We start from the raw sequence: 20,276 nt of genomic DNA, 5'->3' as shown, positions 1-20,276 counted from the left end.
CCAGCTCTGGGCAGGGGGTAGGACTAGATGACCTCCAGAGGTCCCTTCCAACTCTGATATTCTATGATTCTATGACTGCCTCTGACCCTGCAATCTGCAGGGCTGGGCATGTGGACAGAGCTGTGTGCAAGAGCCTTGGGGTGGGGGACCCAGACCTGCCCTGCCTTCATGTCTGGTCCTAGAGCAGAGAGAGGCCTGAGGGAGGGGAGGAGTCAGAGCTGGCACTACTGAGCCAGAAGAGAAGTCCTCGCGCAGAGGAGTTGGAAGTGGTGCCCCTGGGTCCCAAGCAGGGAGGTTCTGGGGCAGCAGGGTGCACAGAAGTGTTGCTACTGGGACGGGACAGTAATAGGCAAAGGATGGCAGGTCCCTTATCTCACAGGTGAGGAGAGGGTAAGCAGAGTCTCCAGCTGAGCACCTTCCACTCTGCTGTAAGGGCTAAGTATTAGGGCTGTCAAGCGATTAAGCAAATTAATCACGATTAATCATGCGATTAAACAACAATAGAATACCAAATATTTTAAATATTTTTGGATGTTTACTACATTTTCAAATATATTAATTTCAATTACAACACAGAATCCAAAGTTTACAGTGCTCGCTTTATATTTATTTTTGAGAACACATACTTGCACTGTGAAAAACAAAAAAAAAAAATGTATTTTTCAATTCACCTCATACCAGTACTGTAGGGCAATCTCTTTATCAAAGTTGAATGTACAAATGTAGAATTATGTGCAAAAAAAACTGCATTCAAAAATAAAACAATGTAAAACTTTAGAGCCTACAAGTCTATTCGGTCCTACTTCTTGGTCAGCCAATCTCTCAGAGAAACGAGACTGGTTACAATTTGCAGGAGATAATGCTGCCTGCTTCTTGATTACAATGTCACCTGAAAGTGAGAACAGACGTTCGCATCGCACTGTTGTAGCTGGCGTTGCAAGATATTTATGTGCCAGATGCATTAAAGATTCATATGTCCCTTCATACTTCAACCACCATTCCAGAGGACATGCGTCCATGGTGATGATGGGTTCTGCTTGATGACCATCCAAAGCCGTGGGGACCGATGCATGTTCATTTTCATTATCTGCATCAGATGCCACCAGCAGAAGGTTGATTTTCTTTTTTGGTGGTTTGGATTCTGTAGTTTCCGCATCAGAGTGTTGCTCTTTTAAGACTTCTGAAAGCATGCTCCACACCGCGTCCCTCTCAGATTTTGGAAGGCACTTCAGATTCTTAAACTTTGGGTCGAGTGCTGTAGCTATTTTTAGAAATTTCATATCGGTACCATCTTTGCGTTTTGTCAAATCTGCTGTGAAGGTGTTCTTAAAACAGGTGCTGGGTCATGGTCCAAGACTGCAAAAACATGAAATATATGAAGAATATGGGTAAAACAGAGCAGGAGACATACAATTCCCACCACCACCAAGAAGTACAGTCACAAATTTAATCGATGCATTATTTTTTTTAATGAGCATCATCAGCATGGAAGCTTGTCCTCTGGAATGGTGGGCAAAGCATGAAGGGGCGTATGAGTGTTTAGCATACCTGGCATGTAAATACCTTGCAACACTGGCTACAACAGTGCCATGCAAACGCCTGTTCTCACTTTCAGGTGACGTTGTAAATAAAGAAACAGGCAGAAGTATCTCCCGTCAATATAAACAAACTGGTTTGTCTTTGCGATTGGCAGAATAAGAAGTAGGACTGAGGGGACTTATAGGCTCTAAAGTTTTACACTGGTTTGTTTGAGTGCAGTTATGTAACCAAAAAAAAAATCTGCATTTGGAAGTTCCACTTTCATGATCAAGAGATCGCACTTCAGTTCTCGTATGAGTTGAACTGAAAAATACGGTTTCTTTTATCGTTTTTACAGTGCATATATTTGTAAGCAAAAGCCCTGTGCACTTCATATTCTGCGTTGTAATTGAAGTCAATATTTAAAATGTAGCAAAACAATCAAAATATTTAATTTCAATTGGTATTCTATTGTTATAAGTGCAATTAATTGTGATTAGTTTTTTAATCACAATTAATTTTTTTAGTTAATTGCGTGAGTTAACTGCAATTAATTGACAGCCCTGCTAAGTATTCTTGTATCTGAGCTCACCCTCTCCAGCATTAACACAGAGCAACATGTGGACAGAGATTGTAAAGAAAATTCCCAAACTAAACACTCCCTTGCATGTCTGAACGTGGACAGGAAATCAGGTTGGTATGATTTGGTCTTGACAAATCCATTCTGACCTTTTCTTATAATCCTATTGCCCTCTAGGTGCTTGCAAACTGATTAATAATTTGTTCGAGTATCTTTCCAGGTTTTGAAGCTAGGCTGACTAGTCTGTAATTTCCTGCACCCTCTTTGTTTCCCTTTTTAAAGATACATATTATGTTTGCTCTTCTCTAGTCATCTGGGACCTCACTCGTCCTTCTTGAGTTCTTGAAGATAATTGCTAGCTAATGGTTCTGAGATTGCTTCAGCTAGTTCCTGAAGTACCCTAGGATGAATTTCATCAGGCCCTTGCTGACTTGAATACATGTAACTTATCTTCATATTCTTTAACCTGTTCTTTCCCTATTTTGGCTCACATTTCCTCCCTCTTGTTGTTAATGTTAATTGTGTTGAGTATCTGTCCCCATTAACCTTTTTAGTGAAGAGTGAAGCAAAAGAGGCATTAAACACTTTAGCCTTCTTGATGTTATTTCTCTTGCTCTTAATGTATTTATGTCCCTTGCTAGATGTAACTCATTTTGTGCTTTAGACTTTCTGAATTTTCCCCTACGTGCTTGTGCTGTTCTTTTGCACTCCTCCTTTGCAGTTAGCCATGTTTCCCCTTTGTGTAGGATTCCTTTTCAGGTCACTAAAGACGTCCTGATGGAGCCATATTGGGCTCTTACTATTTTTCCTCTCTTTCCTTCACACTGGAATAGTTTTCAGTTGTGCCTTTAATACTTTCTCCTTGAGAAACTGCCAGCTCTCCTGATCTTCTTTTTTAGGTGACTGAACAGCCAGGTGACGTTTAGCTCATGCGGTAGAGGCTCATGCACTAAGCTGCAGAGATCCCTAGTTCGATCCTGCCTGCCGACAACTGGGGTCTGTTGGCGTTACATATGCATGTATCATTTTGCGGGGGAGGGATAGCTCAGTGGTTTGAGCATTGGCCTGCTAAACCCAGGGTTGTGAGTTCAATCCCTGAGGGGGCCATTTAGGGATCTGGGGTAGAAATTGGGGGTTGGTCCTGCTCTGAGCAGGGGGTTGGACTAGATGACCTCCTGGGGTCCCTTCCAGGCCTGATATTCTATGATTCCTTCAATTTTTTTCCCATGGGACCTTACCTGCCAGTTCTGACTTTGTGAAACCCTATTTCTTTTAAGTCCACTGTCCTTAGTCTACTGCTCTCACTCTTCCCTTTCCGTGCAATCATGAAATCTCTCATTTCACAGTCACTGTCACCTCAATTACCTTCCGCCTTCAGATTCGCTTCCAATTCCTCCCTGTTGGTTGGAATCCAGTCTAACATGGCTGTGCCCCTGGTTACTTCCTCCGCTTCCTGAAACAAAAAATGGTCTCCAATACATTCCAAGACTTGACTGGGAATATTGCATTTTGCCATATTACCTTCCCAATAGATGTTTGCGTAGCGTCCCTCCGGTCTTGCGGTGTTGCTGTTTGTTGGTTGTTCTAGAAATGCCTGGTTCAGGAAGAGGAGGTGGCTAGTGGTCTCTTGTAGACCCCTGTCATGACCTCACCCCTATTTTTTACTTGTATCTTTGCACAAAGACTTCCAGCTGCTCTGCCTCTCACCAGCTTGACTTCCTTAGGGAATATGGCCCTGGGCTGGGCCTTACGGAGCCGCACTGGCCCAGTTCAGCAGGAAGTTGACTTGAATGTAACTGTGAGCAGTGAGAGGAAAACAGGGGAAAACTAGGTGGAACTTCAGGAAAAGTGGGAGGTGACTCTGCAGCCTCACACAAGGGAAGGGACGGGGGGGCCCGTCGGCCTGAACGAAGCCAGGGAGAGTGAAGTGTCAGGACCTCATCAAAGGGGTCAGGAGGGGACTGGGTCCAGCTCGGATCTCGGGGATCCTTACTGGCCTGGATGTTCCCACAGGGACATGGTAACCCCCTGTGAAATCTCTTCTGCAGCCATAGCAGCGACACTCTGTCTCTAGTGTCTTGTATAGTGTTGATGAAATGTGCTGGCTTGACAGTCCTGGTGGGTCTGTTACTGCACGGAACAGGTACAGCACAGACCGCAGCTGCTCCAGCCACCCTCTCCCCTTCCTAGCCTCTGCCAGTGACCTGCAGGAGGTTCCCTGCATGACAGCCTCTACCTGTTCAGCCCTCAGCTTGTACCTCTCTCTGCTGAGAGGCAGAAACTGCACAGGGGTCAGTTAGTGCCCCTCAATAGCACATTTTAAATTGAATGGAAAAGCTGAAGTTTGAAAGTGAAGTTTTCCTGCTCCTTGTCTCTGCTCAGGACCTGTCCCCCAACAGTCCTCACTTGTCTCCATGACAAATCCCCCCAAGGTTTGAGCATTAATGACAACAGTACAGAATTTCCTGGGGATTTATTAACCAGGGTGTTTTTCTGTAACTTCTAAATAAGGCACAAAGGGACTTGTTAAAAGTTTGTCTGAGACACTTGCTGCTGCAGTGTTTGCGCTCAAATGTGACTTTAAAAACTTTATTTCTAAATTTAGTTAATTGCACCATAATGTGAAAACACCGGGAAGGGGGAGAAAATGCTAGTTGGTAAAGCAGAAAGTTCTCCCCCTCTGCTCAGCCCTTCCTTCTTTTCCATGTTCTAAGCTCCTGGGAAAAGAATAGACACAAAGTACTGAACGAGACAGGAAAAGAATAGAAATGAGTTAAAGATTTTGCAGCATTTTAGAGTGTCAATATGTAGCCCAGGTAAATTAAAACACACTTCTTTAAAACAAACAAAACAAAAAAACAACCTGAGTCAAGAAGCTTATAGTAAGTGCCACAAAGAGCTAGAAGTCTGGCCTTGTATCCCTGCCCAGATCCCTTCTCTCCTATGATGCAATATGACTGTCACATCAAGATGTTATTAATGTGTAAATTATTCCAGCTGCTATGTATCCTGGAGGAGTTACCCACACAATTTAGGCCTTCCCCCTTCCCTGGGTCCAGTGGCCCTCTATGGGTTAACAGGATCTTGTGCAAGTGAAGGAGTCTTTACACAGTAATACCCTTAAACATGTACATGTATTTATTAACAATTAATCAACAGAATACACACGCCAAGTATCTAATGCTCGCCACTCCCAATAAAGCAGCCAGACTTCTCCCAATGGCCGGTCAGCATCAGATCTCGTCCTGGGCGCCGGCTTCTACACGGAATGGTCGTGCACGATGTAAGCATTCTGGCAGCTTTATTCTTGAGCTGTGTCCCGGAGTTAGTTCCAGCGGGCATCTTTTTTGACCCTGATTATATAGTTAAAATGAGAGTCCTTCTTATCTATACTTTAACCAAGTATTTTACTTAAAACATGACTATGCAATAAATTTAACCAATCATAATCCCTAATGGGCTCAAACAACTTCTCTAGCAACAGCAAAACCTCATAATTGCTACTTATCAGCAAAAGCAACTTTGAACTAAAAGTTCAGGCACCTAGTAAGAAACTTGCAGAAATTCATAGAATCATAGAATATCAGGGTTGGAAGGGACCCCTGAAGGTCATCTAGTCCAACCCCCTGCTCGAAGCAGGACCAATTCCCAGTTAAATCATCCCAGCCAGGGCTTTGTCAAGCCTGACCTTAAAAACCTCTAAGGAAGGAGATTCTACCACCTCCCTAGGTAACGCATTCCAGTGTTTCACCACCCTCTTAGTGAAAAAGTTTTTCCTAATATCCAATCTAAACCTCCCCCACTGCAACTTGAGACCATTACTCCTCGTTCTGTCATCTGCTACCATTGAGAACAGTCTAGAGCCATCCTCTTTGGAACCCCCTTTCAGGTAGTTGAAAGCAGCTATCAAATCCCCCCTCATTCTTCTCTTCTGCAGGCTAAACAATCCCAGCTCCCTCAGCCTCTCCTCATAAGTCATGTGTTCCAGACCCCTAATCATTTTTGTTGCCCTTCGCTGGACTCTCTCCAATTTATCCACATCCTTCTTGTAGTGTGGGGCCCAAAACTGGACACAGTACTCCAGATGAGGCCTCACCAATGTCGAATAGAGGGGGACGATCACGTCCCTCGATCTGCTGGCAATGCCCCTACTTATACATCCCAAAATGCCATTGGCCTTCTTGGCAACAAGGGCACACTGCTGACTCATATCCAGCTTCTCGTCCACTGTCACCCCTAGGTCCTTTTCCGCAGAACTGCTGCCGAGCCATTCGGTCCCTAGTCTGTAGCGGTGCATTGGATTCTTCCGTCCTAAGTGCAGGACCCTGCACTTATCCTTGTTGAACCTCATCAGATTTCTTTTGGCCCAATCCTCCAATTTGTCTAGGTCCCTCTGTATCCTATCCCTCCCCTCCAGCGTATCTACCACTCCACCCAGTTTAGTGTCATCCGCAAATTTGCTGAGAGTGCAATCCACACCATCCTCCAGATCATTTATGAAGATATTGAACAAAACCGGCCCCAGGACCGACCCTTGGGGCACTCCACTTGACACCGGCTGCCAGCTAGACATGGAGCCATTGATCACTACCCGTTGAGCCCGACAATCTAGCCAGCTTTCTACCCACCTTATAGTGCATTCATCCAGCCCATACTTCCTTAACTTGCTGAAAGAATACTGTGGGAGACTGTGTCAAAAGCTTTGCTAAAGTCAAGAAACAATACATCCACTGCTTTCCCTTCATCCACAGAACCAGTAATCTCATCATAAAAGGTGATTAGATTAGTCAGGCATGACCTTCCCTTGGTGAATCCATGATGGCTGTTCCTGATCACTTTCCTCTCATGCAAGTGCATCAGGATTGATTCTTTGAGGACCTGCTCCATGATTTTTCCAGGGACTGAGGTGAGGCTGACTGGCCTGTAGTTCCCAGGATCCTCCTTCTTCCCTTTTTTAAAGATTGGCATTACATTATCCTTTTTCCGGTCATCCGGTACTTCCCCGGTTCGCCACGAGTTTTCAAAGATAATGGCCAATGGCTCTGCAATCACAGCCGCCAATTCCTTCAGCACTCTCCGATGCAACTCGTCCAGCCCCATGGACTTGTGCACGTCCAACTTTTCTAAATAGTCCCTAACCACCTCTATCTCCACAGAGGGCTGGCCATCTCTTCCGCATTTTGTGATGCCCAGCGCAGCAGTCTGGGAGCTGACCTTGTTAGTGAAAACAGAGGCAAAAAAAGCATTGAGTACATTAGCTTTTTCCACATCCTCTGTCACTAGGTTGCCTCCCTCATTCAGTAAGGGGCCCACACTTTCCTTGGCTTTCTTCTTGTTGCCAACATACCTGAAGAAACCCTTCTTGTTACTCTTGACATCTCTCGCTAGCTGCAGCTCCAGGTGCGATTTGGCCCTCCTGATATCATTCCTACATGCCCGAGCAATATTTTTATACTCTTCCCTGGTCAAGGTTAGCTTGTTCATACTTCCTTCTATTCCCATGAAACTGCGATTGTACTGTATCTATTCCTGTTAGTAAGGATGTAGCTGGTATTTTTCTGTCTGCTGAGGATGAATTTTCCTGACTTTATAGTTTTTATTTCTAATTTATGGTAGCTGAGAATACAAGATGGCTGCAGGTTATGCTAAGTCATACACAAGAGGGCTGTGGGTCATGTCAAGTCCAGGCCTCTCACAACAGAGGGTGGGAGACGTATCCTGGTGTCCCTGACTCTTCGTGGAATGGCAGCTCTGAGATGGATGTTTCTAGACTTCATATGGAGCAACAGGAGATAAGCTGATTGTTGTTGTCAATTGACATATGAAGTGAAGGAGAGTCTGTGTGTGGACTGCTCTGTGTGTTGGGATGGGGTGAGGGAATACCATTGTATCTACAGTAGGAGAGAAGGTATTCCTGATACTGGAGTAAACCAAATAGCCTGTTTTTACAGGTCTTTGCCAGAGGTGATCCTGGCAATTACAGGCCAGTAAACCTACCTTCAGTACCAGGCAAACTGGTTGAAATTATAGTAAGAACAGAATTCTCAGACAAATAGATTGACGTGATTTGTTGGGGAGGAGTCAACACAGCTTTTGTAAAAGGAAGTCAAGTCATGCCTCACCAATCTTTTGGAATTATTTGAGGGGGGTCAACAAACATGTGGAAAAGGGCGATCCACTCAATTTAGTGTATGTGGACTTTCAGAAAGCCTTTGACAAGGTCCCACTCCAAAGGCTCTTAAGCAAAGTAAGTTTTCATGGGATAAGAGGGAAGGTCCTCTCATGGATCAAGAACTGGTTAAAAAGCAGGAAACTAAGCATAGGAATAAATGGTCAGTTTTTACAGTGGAAAGAGGTAAATAGCAGCATCCCCCAAGGATCTGTACTGGGACCAGTGCTGTTCAACATATTCCTAAGTGATCTAGAAAAGGGGGCAAACGCTGAGGTGGAAAAATTTGCAGACAATAAAAAATTACTCGAGATAGTTAAGTCCAAAGTAGACTGTGAAGAGTTACAAAGGGATCTCCCAAAACTGGGTGACTGGGCAACAAAATGGCAAATTAAATTCAATATTGATAAATGCAAAGTAATGCAAATTGGAAAACCATAATCCCAACTATACATCCAAGATGATGAGGTGTAAATTAGCGGTTACCACTCAAGGAAGGGATCTTGGAATCACTGTGGATAGTTCTCTGAAAACATCTGCTTAATGTGCAGCAGCCTTCAAAAAGCTAATGATGACAGGAAGCCCTAGAAAAGGGATAGACCACTTCAGCTGGGGCTTGGGTGAGCTCTCCCCTGCCATCTAGTGATGAGCTGGTCAGGAACAGACCGTGTTGGCACAGAACTGCCTGCTCCGCCTAAATGCACAGCATGATGGAGGTGCTTTGCCAAATCACATTTGGCCAGTGTTGTTACAAATCACTGTAGTAGTTAGTGCGTGATGAAGTGATGTTATCCTGACTGTACGAGTAAAGGGCAGAAGAAATGTGCTTAGCCTGCCCTGATTGAGGGGGTCACAGCTAAGCAGTGGGTAAGGATGCCAAATGCCACAAGAAGAGCCAAGGTGAGGACAGATGTTCTGGGGAGGGGGGGCTGCTTAAGGAGCCCTATACACCATTTGACTCTCCACTGTTTAAAGACAGCTGATTAGACTCCATTGTAAGTTATTGTTTTGCTCAGCTATCACTAGAGCTGAAATCACTGATAAGCAGGTGCTGAACCTTGGACCAACAGTAGCAGAGTGATCAGCAGTAACTGTGGATCACTCTGTACCGGCTAGGGCATTGTTCTACACTGCAATGGAAAAATGAACTCCTGTGAATATCTCTCTCAACTCTGGGTCTTTGCTAACCAAAGACAGCAACTGAGTGGTGTGTTAAAGGGACGTTTGTTGGCCTTTCACACAAGGTGAGAAACTGAAGCAAAGGACACTGCCCAACGAGTCCTGGGGTGGGTGTTTGCTCGTGGTCATATGCTTTTGAATCGTGGTTGTGGTGTTTTCCCAAATCAATGCTGGGTTCCTTTTCCCTTTTTACTGAATGCTTTCTTGGCTACACACACTCTGTGCTTGTGAGAGGAGCAGTATTGCCTCTTGGAGGCACCCAGAAGTGGTGGTTAATTTTCCCAGATTAATGGATGGGAGCTTGAGCTGGTTCTGTTTTGTATTGTTAAGAGAAACCCTTAGATATTGAACCCAGCCCTTGTTGCTGCCAACTCCACCTGGCAGAAGAATTACAATAAGAAGACAGAAAATATCATAATGCCACTATATAAATCCATGGTACACCCATACTTTGAATACAGCGTGCCATTCTGGTCACCCCATATCAAAAAAAGATGTATTAGAATTGGAAAAAAGTACAGAGAAGGGCAACAAAAATAGTTGTGGGCACGAGGAGAGATTAAAAAGACTAGGACTTTTCCGCTTGGTCAAAAGATGACTAAGGAGGGGTATGACAGAGGTCTATAAAATTGTCAATGGTGTGGAGAAAGTAAATAAGAAAATGCTATTTATCCTTAATATAACATAAGCACAAGGGGTCACCCAATGAAATTAATAGGCAGCAGGTTTAAAACAAACTTCTTCCCACAGTGCAGTCAACTTGTGGAACTTGTTGCCAGGGGATGTTGTGAAGGCCAAAAGTACATGTGGGTTCAAAAAAAGAATTAAATAAGTTCATGGAGGATCAGTCCATCAATGGCTGTTAGTCAAGATGCTCAGGACCCAACCCCATGCTCTGGGTGTCCCTAAACCTCTGACTGCCAGAACCTGGGACTGGATGACTGGGTGGATCACTCAATAAATTGCCTTGTTTTATTCATTCCCTCTGAAGTGTCTGGCACCAGCCACTGCCAGAAGACAGGATACTGGGCTAGATGGACCATTGGTCTGACCCTGTATGGTTATTCTTGTGTTAATGCCTGTTAGGGGGCTTATTCCTTCAACCACTTACTTCCCTGGTCCTTCTCGCATGAACAGAGAACAACAATACCCAAAGTCCAAAGGTGCAAACAATTCAATGTTTATTGGGGTGAATTTCCAGCAAACATGGTTCCAGTTTCCTTCCCTAGTGTCCCACTTCCCAGCTCTGACACCACAAAGCCTTGCCTGTGTCCCTGTTCCCATTCCCCCCCTTAGCAAAACATGATTCCAATTTCCCCACCCCCATTCCCTGTTCCCATCCCCCCGTTACTGATTGACTGCAGACTATATAGTAAAACTTGAGTTCTGCTTAGCTATACTTTAACCAATCATTCTACTGAAATTTAACTAACCAATCCTAACATATTGTAACATGATTATTTAACCAATTATATCTCACCACCTTAATTGATTTACACCCAGCAAAATTAATTATACAGCAGACCGAAACAATCACAGAACCAGACGGAGACCATGCAAATAAACAACAGCAAAGTGGGAACTATAATGACAAAACAATACAGAAGTGAGGATTTCACAACTACATCTATAAAGACACAGGCGTTTCCCAGCTGTGTCTATTGATAAGTGAGTTCTTGCTAGACAGGATGCTATCAAACTAAGTTTCCTTTTACATCTTCTAGGCACTTCCCTTTCTCTGGAGGCGATAGCCATGACCAGGACAGGATTGTATATTGTATGTTATATTGCTAACAGCCCAATAGCACCTTATTTCAGTGTGACTCGTTTGGAATGTGAGGACGTGACCATTCGCTTCCCAGCTTAGGGCTGCCTCTGCTGCTTAGCCAGAGGCCTTAGCCAAAGCACAGGGCCTCAGACTGTCACAGTAAGAGAAGGCCCTTACACCGGCAGACAGTGATTTTGATTCTTTCTTTCTTTTATATCTCTACAACTAGCCAAGTGATAAGAATACACCTAAATTCTTAGAGTATAGACCTTTACAGACAGGCCTGAATATCTATATCCTAACACTCCACCCCTTAGGTTTAAGCTGTTCCCCTTACTTTCAGGCTTGACTTTTTTTTCACCTCCCTTTCCTGGAGGGCCATAATCTGAGTCTTCTAGAGCTTGTTTGCTGATCAGTTGTTTTCATTATTTGCAGCTACTTTGTGCCCATCAGCTAGGTAATTTGCATTTACACAGAGGCTTTCTAGCTTGCTTTTGGATCCAAAGCTATTAGCAGCTCCAAGACTGTCTTAAAAGGGAAACACTCCACTTCCACAAGAGTTCTGATTACTTTCCACTTTCATCTCCTGCTCCAAATTACACAAAGATCTGAAAAAGAAAGCACAACTTATTGTGGCTCCTTTTGGAGCCCTAATAGGATTTTATTTAAGTACCATGTTTTGTTTGCTTTTCTTTTACCCCTTCTCCAGTATACACTGTACACGTCCTGGGAAAATGCACATTCCTTCCATAGTTTAACCTCCATAACATTATATTATCCATATTAATTTTACACAAGGTGTAACTGCCTCCCCCGTGCCCACAGAGTTTTTATGCACACCCACCAAAGCAACAGTCCGATCCCCCAGAGCCACCCCAAGGCTTAATGTTCCCATCAATGCCCAGTTCCATTAGCTGACTCGCCCTCTCCTGCCTACACCTGGTGATTCATGAAGCACCCGTTCTTCCCAGGGTCTGCTCTTGTCCTAGTCAGACTGTCTCTGAAATATTCCTGGGCAGTCAGTGGTTCTGGGCTTCTGTCTGCTGAAGTCTGTATTATACAAGTGCAAAATGTCAGTGCTGCATTGGTGATGACTGAAAGACCCAGAAAAAATTTTCCCGTGGTCCTAGGTGGGGACACATAGGGAAGGCTGGTGCTGTTGCTCCCTGGCACGCCAGAAGCACAGGGGCTCTCCAGACAGCTGGGAGAAATGCAATGTCTCCACAGCATGGCTGGTCATGGGGAGTGGCTTATTTGGAGGGTGGTGAGTAGGGAAGTTAACTTTTCTGGTATTCTGTGAAGCTTCTCATTTTTATTGCTCATTGTTTGTCAAGTATTCCCAGAAAGCCTGGCTCTCTACATGGGATGCTGCTAGCTTTGCCCCAAGAGTCTGGATAAAGGGTAACAAGAAAACATTCTACAACTACAATAGAAGCAAAAGGAAGACCAAGGACAGGGTAGGCCCATTACTCAATGACGGGGGGAATCAATAACAGAAAATGTGGAAATGGCTAAATGCCTTTTTTGTTTGGGCTTTCACCAAAAAGGTTAGGAGCGATTGGACTTCTAACTTAATGAACGCCAGTGAAAATGAGGTAGGATCAGATGCTAAAATAAGGAAAGAACAAGTTTAAAAATTACTTAGAAAAGTTAGGTTTCAGAGTAGCAGCCGTGTTAGTCTGTATTCGCAAAAAGAAAAGGAGGACTTGTGGCACCTTAGAGACTAACCAATTTATTAGAGCATAAGCTTTCGTGAGCTACAGCTCACTTCCTCAGATGCATATCGTGGAAACTGCAGCAGGCTTTATATATACACAGAGAATATGAAACAATACCTATTCCCACCCCACTGTCCTGCTGGTAATAGCTTATCTAAAGTGATTTCCAGCACAAATCCAGGTTTTCTCACCCTCCACCCCCCCACACAAATTCACTCTCCTGCTGGTGATAGCCCATCCAAAGTGACAACTCTTTACACAATGTGCATGACAATCAAGCTGGGCTATTTCCTGCATAAATCCAGGTTCTCACATCCCCCCACCCCCATACACACACAAACTCACTCTCCTGCTGGTAATAGCTCATCCAAACTGACCACTCTTCAAGTTAAAATCCAAGTTAAACCAGAACATCTGGGGGGGGGGGGGTAGGAAAAAACAAGAGGAAACAGGCTACCTTGCATAATGACTTAGCCACTCCAAGTCTCTATTTAAGCCTAAATTAATAGTATCCAATTTGCAAATGAATTCCAATTCAGCAGTTTCTCGCTGGAGTCTGGATTTGAAGTTAAAAGAATAAATGGACACAAATCAGATGTCAAGAATTATAACATTCATAAACCAGTCGGAGAACACTTCAATCTCTCTGGTCACGCGATCACAGACATGAAGGTCGCTATCTTAAAACAAAAAAACTTCAAATCCAGACTCCAGCGAGAAACTGCTGAATTGGAATTCATTTGCAAATTGGATACTATTAATTTAGGCTTAAATAGAGACTTGGAGTGGCTAAGTCATTATGCAAGGTAGCCTGTTTCCTCTTGTTTTTTCCTACCCCCCCCCCCCCAGATGTTCTGGTTTAACTTGGATTTTAACTTGAAGAGTGGTCAGTTTGGATGAGCTATTACCAGCAGGAGAGTGAGTTTCTGTGTGTATGGGGGTGGGGGGATGTGAGAACCTGGATTTATGCAGGAAATAGCCCAGCTTGATTGTCATGCACATTGTGTAAAGAGTTGTCACTTTGGATGGGCTATCACCAGCAGGAGAGTGAATTTGTGTGGGGGGGTGGAGGGTGAGAAAACCTGGATTTGTGCTGGAAATCACTTTAGATAAGCTATTACCAGCAGGACAGTGGGGTGGGAATAGGTATTGTTTCATATTCTCTGTGTATATATAAAGCCTGCTGCAGTTTCCACGATATGCATCTGAGGAAGTGAGCTGTAGCTCACGAAAGCTTATGCTCTAATAAATTGGTTAGTCTCTAAGGTGCCACAAGTCCTCCTTTTCTTTTTAGAAAAGTTAGATGTCTTCACATCACCAGGGCCTGATTAAATACATCCTAGAACACTCCAGGAGCTGACTGAGGAGATATCTGAGCGATTATCTTTGAAAACTCATGGAAGACCGGAGAGATTCCAGAGGACTGGAAAAGAGCAAATGCAGTGCCCATCTAAAAAAGGGAAATAAGGACAACCTGGGGAATTACAGACCAGTCATCTTAACTTCAGTACCTGGGAAGATAATGGAGCAAATAATTAAGCAATCAGTTTGCAGACACTTAGAAGATAGAGCCTGGATTTGTCAAGAATAAATCATGTCAAACCAACCTAATACCTTTCTTTGACAGGGTAACGAGGCTTGTGGATGGAGGGGCGGGATGGGGCGGGGGAGAGAGAGGGAGAAGCAATAGATGTGGTATATTTTGACTTTAGTAAGGCTTTTGATAAGGTCTCACACGACTTTCTCATACACAAACTAGGGAAATACAGCCTAAATGGAGCTACTATAACAGGGGTTCTCAAACTTTTGTACTGATGACGCCTTTCACATAGCACGCCTCTGAGTATGTCCACCCTAATAAATTAAAAACACTTTTTTTATATATTTAACACCATTATAAATGCTGGAGGCAAAGCGGGGCCTGGGGGTGGAGGCTAACAGCTCATGACCCCCCAGGTAATATCCTCGTGACCCCCTGAGGGGTCCCGACCCCCAGTTTGAGAACCCCCGTACTATACGGTGCATGCATAAGTGGCTAGAAAACCATTCCCAGAGAGTAGTTAGTGGTTCATAGTCAAGCTGGACAAGCATATTGAGTGGGGCCCTGCATGGATCAGTCCGGTTCTGTTCAGTATCTTTATCAATTATTTAGATCAGTGGTTCTTAACCTTTACTGAAGCCTGCACCTTTGGTTCTCAAAATATATTCGCTCACCCCTTATCAAAAATCAAAATATGTTCCTGCACACCTTGTCAAAAATCGTTGAAGTAGGCCAGTTCTTTAAACCTAGATATAGTTTTGTTTGTATATTACAGTAATTGTTAAATGTATAATGTTCATACATACACAGGTTTGATGAAACAAAGTAGTTGTACTTACATGCCTGTGCTTAATTTGTGTTTTCGATGATTTACCTTCTGAAAAATTCAGGTATGTCTCGGACCCCCAGAAAGGGCATCTCGCACCCCTAGGGGGTGTGTGTACCCCAGGTTAAGAACCACTGATTTAGATATGGCATAGAGAGTACACTGATGAAGTTTGTGGACAATATTAAGCTGGGAGGGGTTGCAAATGCTTTGGAGGTCAGGATTAAAATTCAAAATGATCTGGACAAACTGGCGAAATGGTCTGAAATAAATAAGATGAAATAAATAAGGACAAATGCAAAGTATTCCACTTAGGAAGGAACAATTTCACACATACACAATAGGAAATAACTGCCTACGAAGGAGTACAGTGGAAAGGGATCTGCGGGTGATAGTGGATCACAAGGTAAATATGAGTCAACAGTGTGACACTGTTGCAAAAAACATTCTGGGCTGTGTTAGCAGGAGTGTTGTAAACAAGACACAAGAAGTAATTCTTCCTCTCTACTGAGTGCTGATTGGGCCTCAGCTGGAGTATTGTGTCCAGTTCTGGGAGCCACATTTCAGGAAAGATGTGGACAAATTAGCCCTGGTCTACACTAGGACTTTAGGTCGAATTTAGCAGCGTTAAATCGATTTAAACCTGCACCCGTCCACACAGTGAAGCCCTTTATTTCGACTTAAAGGGCTCTTAAAATCGATTTCCTTACTCCACCCCTGACAAGTGGATTAGCGCTTAAATCGACGTTCCCAGCTCGAATTTGGGGTACTGTGGACACAATTCGATGGTATTGGCCTCCGGGAGCTATCCCAGAGTGCTCCATTCTGACCGCTCTGGACAGCACTCTCAACTCAGATGCACTGGCCAGGTAGACAGGAAAAGAACCGCGAACTTTTGAATCTCATTTCCTGTTTGGCCAGCGTGGCAAGCTGCAGGTGACCATGCAGAGCTCATCAGCACAGGTGACCATGATGGAGTCCCAGAAAAGCAAAAGAGCTCCAGCATGGACCGAACGGGAGGTACGGGATCTGATCGCTGTTTGGGGAGAGGAATCCGTGCTATCAGAACTCCGTTCCAGTTTTCGAAATGCCAAAACCTTTGTGAAAATCTCCCAGGGCATGAAGGACAGAGGCCATAACAGGGACCCGAAGCAGTGCCGCGTGAAACTGAAGGAGCTGAGGCAAGCCTACCAGAAAACCAGAGAGGCGAACAGCCGCTCTGGGTCAGAGCCCCAAACATGCCGCTTCTATGATGAGCTGCATGCCATTTTAGGGGGTTCAGCCACCACTACCCCAGCCGTGTTGTTTGACTCCTTCAATGGAGATGGAGGCAATACGGAAGCAGGTTTTGGGGACGAAGAAGATGAGGAGGAGGAGGAGGTTGTAGATAGCTCACAGCAAGCAAGCGGAGAAACCGGTTTTCCCGACAGCCAGGAACTGTTTCTCACCCTAGACCTGGAGCCAGTACCCCCCGAACCCACCCAAGGCTGCCTCCTGGACCCAGCAGGCGGAGAAGGGACCTCTGGTGAGTGTACCTTTTAAAATGCTATACATGGTTTAAAAGCAAGCATGTGAAAGGATTACTTTGCCCTGGCATTTACGGTTCTCCTAGATGTAGTCCTAAAGCCTTTGCAAAAGGTTTCTGGGGAGGGCAGCCTTATTTCGTCCTTCATGGTAGGACACTTTTATCACTCCAGGCCAGTAACACATACTTGGGAATCACTGTAGAACAAAGCATTGCAGTGTATGTTTGCTGGCATTCAACCAAAATCCGTTCTTTCTCTCTCTGTGTTATCCTCAGGAGAGTGAGATATAATTCATGGTCACCTGGTTGAAATAGGGTGCTTTTCTTCAGGGACACATTCCTGCTGTGCTGTTTGCCTGTGGCTGAACAGAAATGTTCCCCGCTGTTAGCCACGGGGAGGGGGGAGGGTTGAGGGGGTAGTCACGCGGTGGGAGGAGGCAAAATGTGACCTTGTAACGAAAGCACATGTGCTATGTATGTAATGTTAACAGCAAGGTTTACCCTGAAAGAGTGTAGCGACTGTTTTATAAAATGTGTCTTTTTAAATACCGCTGTCCCTTTTTTTTTCTCCACCAGCTGGATGTGTTTCAATGATCACAGGATCTTCTCCTTCCCAGAGGCTAGTGAAGCTTAGAAAGAAAAAAAAACGCACTCGAGATGAAATGTTCTCCGAGCTAATGCTGTCCTCCCACACTGACAGAGCACAGACGAATGCGTGGAGGCAAATAATGTCAGAGTGCAGGAAAGCACAAAATGACCGGGAGGAGAGGTGGAGGGCTGAAGAGAGTAAGTGGCGGGCAGAAGACAGGGCTGAAGCTCAAATGTGGCGGCAGCGTGATGAGAGAAGGCAGGATTCAATGCTGAGGCTGCTGCAGGACCAAACCAGAATGCTCCAGTGTATGGTTGAGCTGCAGCAAAGGCAGCTGGAGCACAGACTGCCACTGCTGCCCCTCTGTAACCAACCGCCCTCCTCCCCAAGTTCCATAGCCTCCACACCCAGACGCCCAAGAACGCGGTGGGGGGGCCTCCGGCCAACCAGCCACTCCACCACAGAGGATTGCCCAAAAAAAAGAAGGCTGTCATTCAATAAATTTTAAAGTTGTAAACTTTTAAAGTGCTGTGCTTAAAGTGCTGTGTGGCATTTTCCTTCCCTCCTCCACCACCCCTCCTGGGATACCTTGGTAGTCATCCCCCTATTTGTGTGATGAATGAATAACGAATGCATGACTGTGAAGCAGCAATGACTTTATTGCCTCTGCAAGCGGTGATTAAAGGGAGGAGGGGAGGGTGGTTAGCTTACAGGGAAGTAGAGTGAACCAAGGGGCGGGGGGTTTCATCAAGGAGAAACAAACAGAACTTTCACACTGTAGCCTGGCCAGTCATGAAACTGGTTTTCAAAGCTTCTCTGATGCGTACCGCGCCCTCCTGAGCTCTTCTAACCGCCCTGGTGTCTGGCTGTGCATAACCAGCAGCCAGGCGATTTGCCTCAATCTCCCACCCCGCCATAAACGTCTCCCCCTTACTCTCACAGATATTGTGGAGCACACAGCAAGCAGTAATAACAGTGGGAATATTGGTTTCGCTGAGGTCTAAGCGAGTCAGTAAACTGCGCCAGCGTGCCTTTAAACGTCCAAATGCACATTCTACCACCATTCTGCACTTGCTCAGCCTGTAGTTGAACAGCTCCTGACTACTGTCCAGGCTGCCTGTGTACAGCTTCATGAGCCATGGCATTAAGGGGTAGGCTGGGTCCCCAAGGATACATATAGGCATTTCAACATCCCCAACAGTTATTTTCTGGTCTGGGAAGAAAGTCCCTTCCTGCAGCTTTTGAAACAGACCAGAGTTCCTGAAGATGCCAGCGTCATGCACCTTTCCCGGCCATCCCACGTTGATGTTGGTGAAACGTCCCTTGTGATCCACCAGAGCTTGCAGCACTATCGAAAAGTACCCCTTCCGGTTTATGTACTCGCCGGCTTGGTGCTCTGGTGCCAAGATAGGGATATGGGTTCCGTCTATAGCCCCACCACAGTTAGGGAATCCCATTGCAGCAAAGCCATCCACTATGACCTGCACATTTCCCAGGGTCACTACCCTTGATATCAGCAGATCTTTGATTGCGTGAGCTACTTGCATCACAGCAGCCCCCACAGTAGATTTGCCCACTCCAAATTGATTCCCAACTGACCGGTAGCTGTCTGGCGTTGCAAGCTTCCACAGGGCTATCGCCACTCGCTTCTCAACTGTGAGGGCTGCTCTCATCCTGGTATTCATGCGCTTCAGGGCAGGGGAAAGCAAGTCACAAAGTTCCATGAAAGTGCCCCTACGCATGCGAAAGTTTCGCAGCCACTGGGAATCGTCCCAGACCTGCAACACTATGCGGTCCCACCAGTCTGTGCTTGTTTCCCGAGCCCAGAATCGGCGTTCCACAGCATGAACCTGCCCCATTAGCACCATGATGCATGCATTGGCAGGGCCCATGCTTTCAGAGAAATCTGTGTCCATGTCCTGATCACTCACGGGACCGCGCTGACGTCGCCTCCTCGCCCGGTATCGCGTTGCCATGTTCTGGTGCTGCATATACTCCTGGATAATGCGTGTGGTGGTTGATGTGCTCCTAATTGCCAAAATGAGCTCAGCGGCCTCCATGCTTGCCTTGGTATGGCGTCCGCACAGAAAGAAGGCGCGGAACGATTGTCTGCCGTTGCTCTGACGGAGGGAGGGGCGACTGACGACACGGCTTACAGGGTTGGCTTCAGGGAGCTAAAATCAACAAAGGGTGTGCCTGTACATCAAGGAGTATTTCAGGCAGGACTGCACGGAGGGTTCCAATAAGAAATGGTGCACCAAAGTTATCGTTGTTATTGGAACAAGGAGGTTAGCCTGGCCTCTGATTGATACATGGCTAGATTAACCTCGCTGCGCCTTCTCTGTGACTGACTGCAGTGTGATCTAGACAGGGGAGGAGGAAAATGAGTCCAAAACAAATCTGGTCTATGTCTTGTTCTGACCCACTCCATCGATCCTTTACATCTTTGGCTGGCAGCAGACAAAAAAGGCGCGAAATGATTGTCTGCCCTTGCTTTCACGGGGGGAGGGAGGGTGGGAACGGGGTCCTGACGATATGTACCCAGAACCACCCGCGACAATGTTTTAGCCCCATCAGGCATTGGGATATCAACCCAGAATTCCAATGGGCACCGGAGACTGCGGGAACTGTGGGATAGCTACCCACAGTGCAACGCTCCAGAAGTCGACGCTTGCCTCGGTACTGTGGAAGCGCTCCGCCGAGTTAATGCACTTAATGCACTTAGAGCATTTTCTGTGGGGACACACACACTCGAATATATAAAACCGATTTCAAAAAAACCAACTTCTATAAATTCGACCTAATTTCGTAGTGTAGACATACCCGAGAAAGTCCAGAGGAGAGCAACAAAAATTATTAAAGGT

General features: G+C 45.4%; 1 protein-coding gene across 7 annotated transcripts in view; it reads right to left on the bottom strand.

The window, feature by feature from the left end:
• Positions 1-607: 607 nt before the first annotated feature.
• NME6 (NME/NM23 nucleoside diphosphate kinase 6) overlaps positions 608-20,276 on the bottom strand; it is a 39,928-nt gene continuing 20,259 nt past the window's right edge. For 2 of the 7 annotated variants that reach the window (XR_012156882.1, XM_073329068.1), the window contains 2 exons: positions 5,267-5,451; positions 3,558-4,815 (listed from right to left, as the gene is read on the bottom strand). Coding sequence is in view for 6 of the 7 variants with exons in the window: in XM_073329068.1 (XP_073185169.1) it covers positions 5,276-5,451 (176 nt within the window). In the remaining variant the exon portion in view is untranslated. The other 5 variants (XM_073329072.1, XM_073329071.1, XM_073329069.1 and 2 more) reach the window with 5 other exon arrangements.

This window comes from Lepidochelys kempii, chromosome 1 (genome assembly GCF_965140265.1).
Source record: "Lepidochelys kempii isolate rLepKem1 chromosome 1, rLepKem1.hap2, whole genome shotgun sequence".
Taxonomy (NCBI): domain Eukaryota; kingdom Metazoa; phylum Chordata; order Testudines; family Cheloniidae; genus Lepidochelys; species Lepidochelys kempii.
The sequence above is the reverse complement of the archived record's forward strand: the minus strand, read 5'-3'. Positions and strand labels throughout refer to the sequence as shown.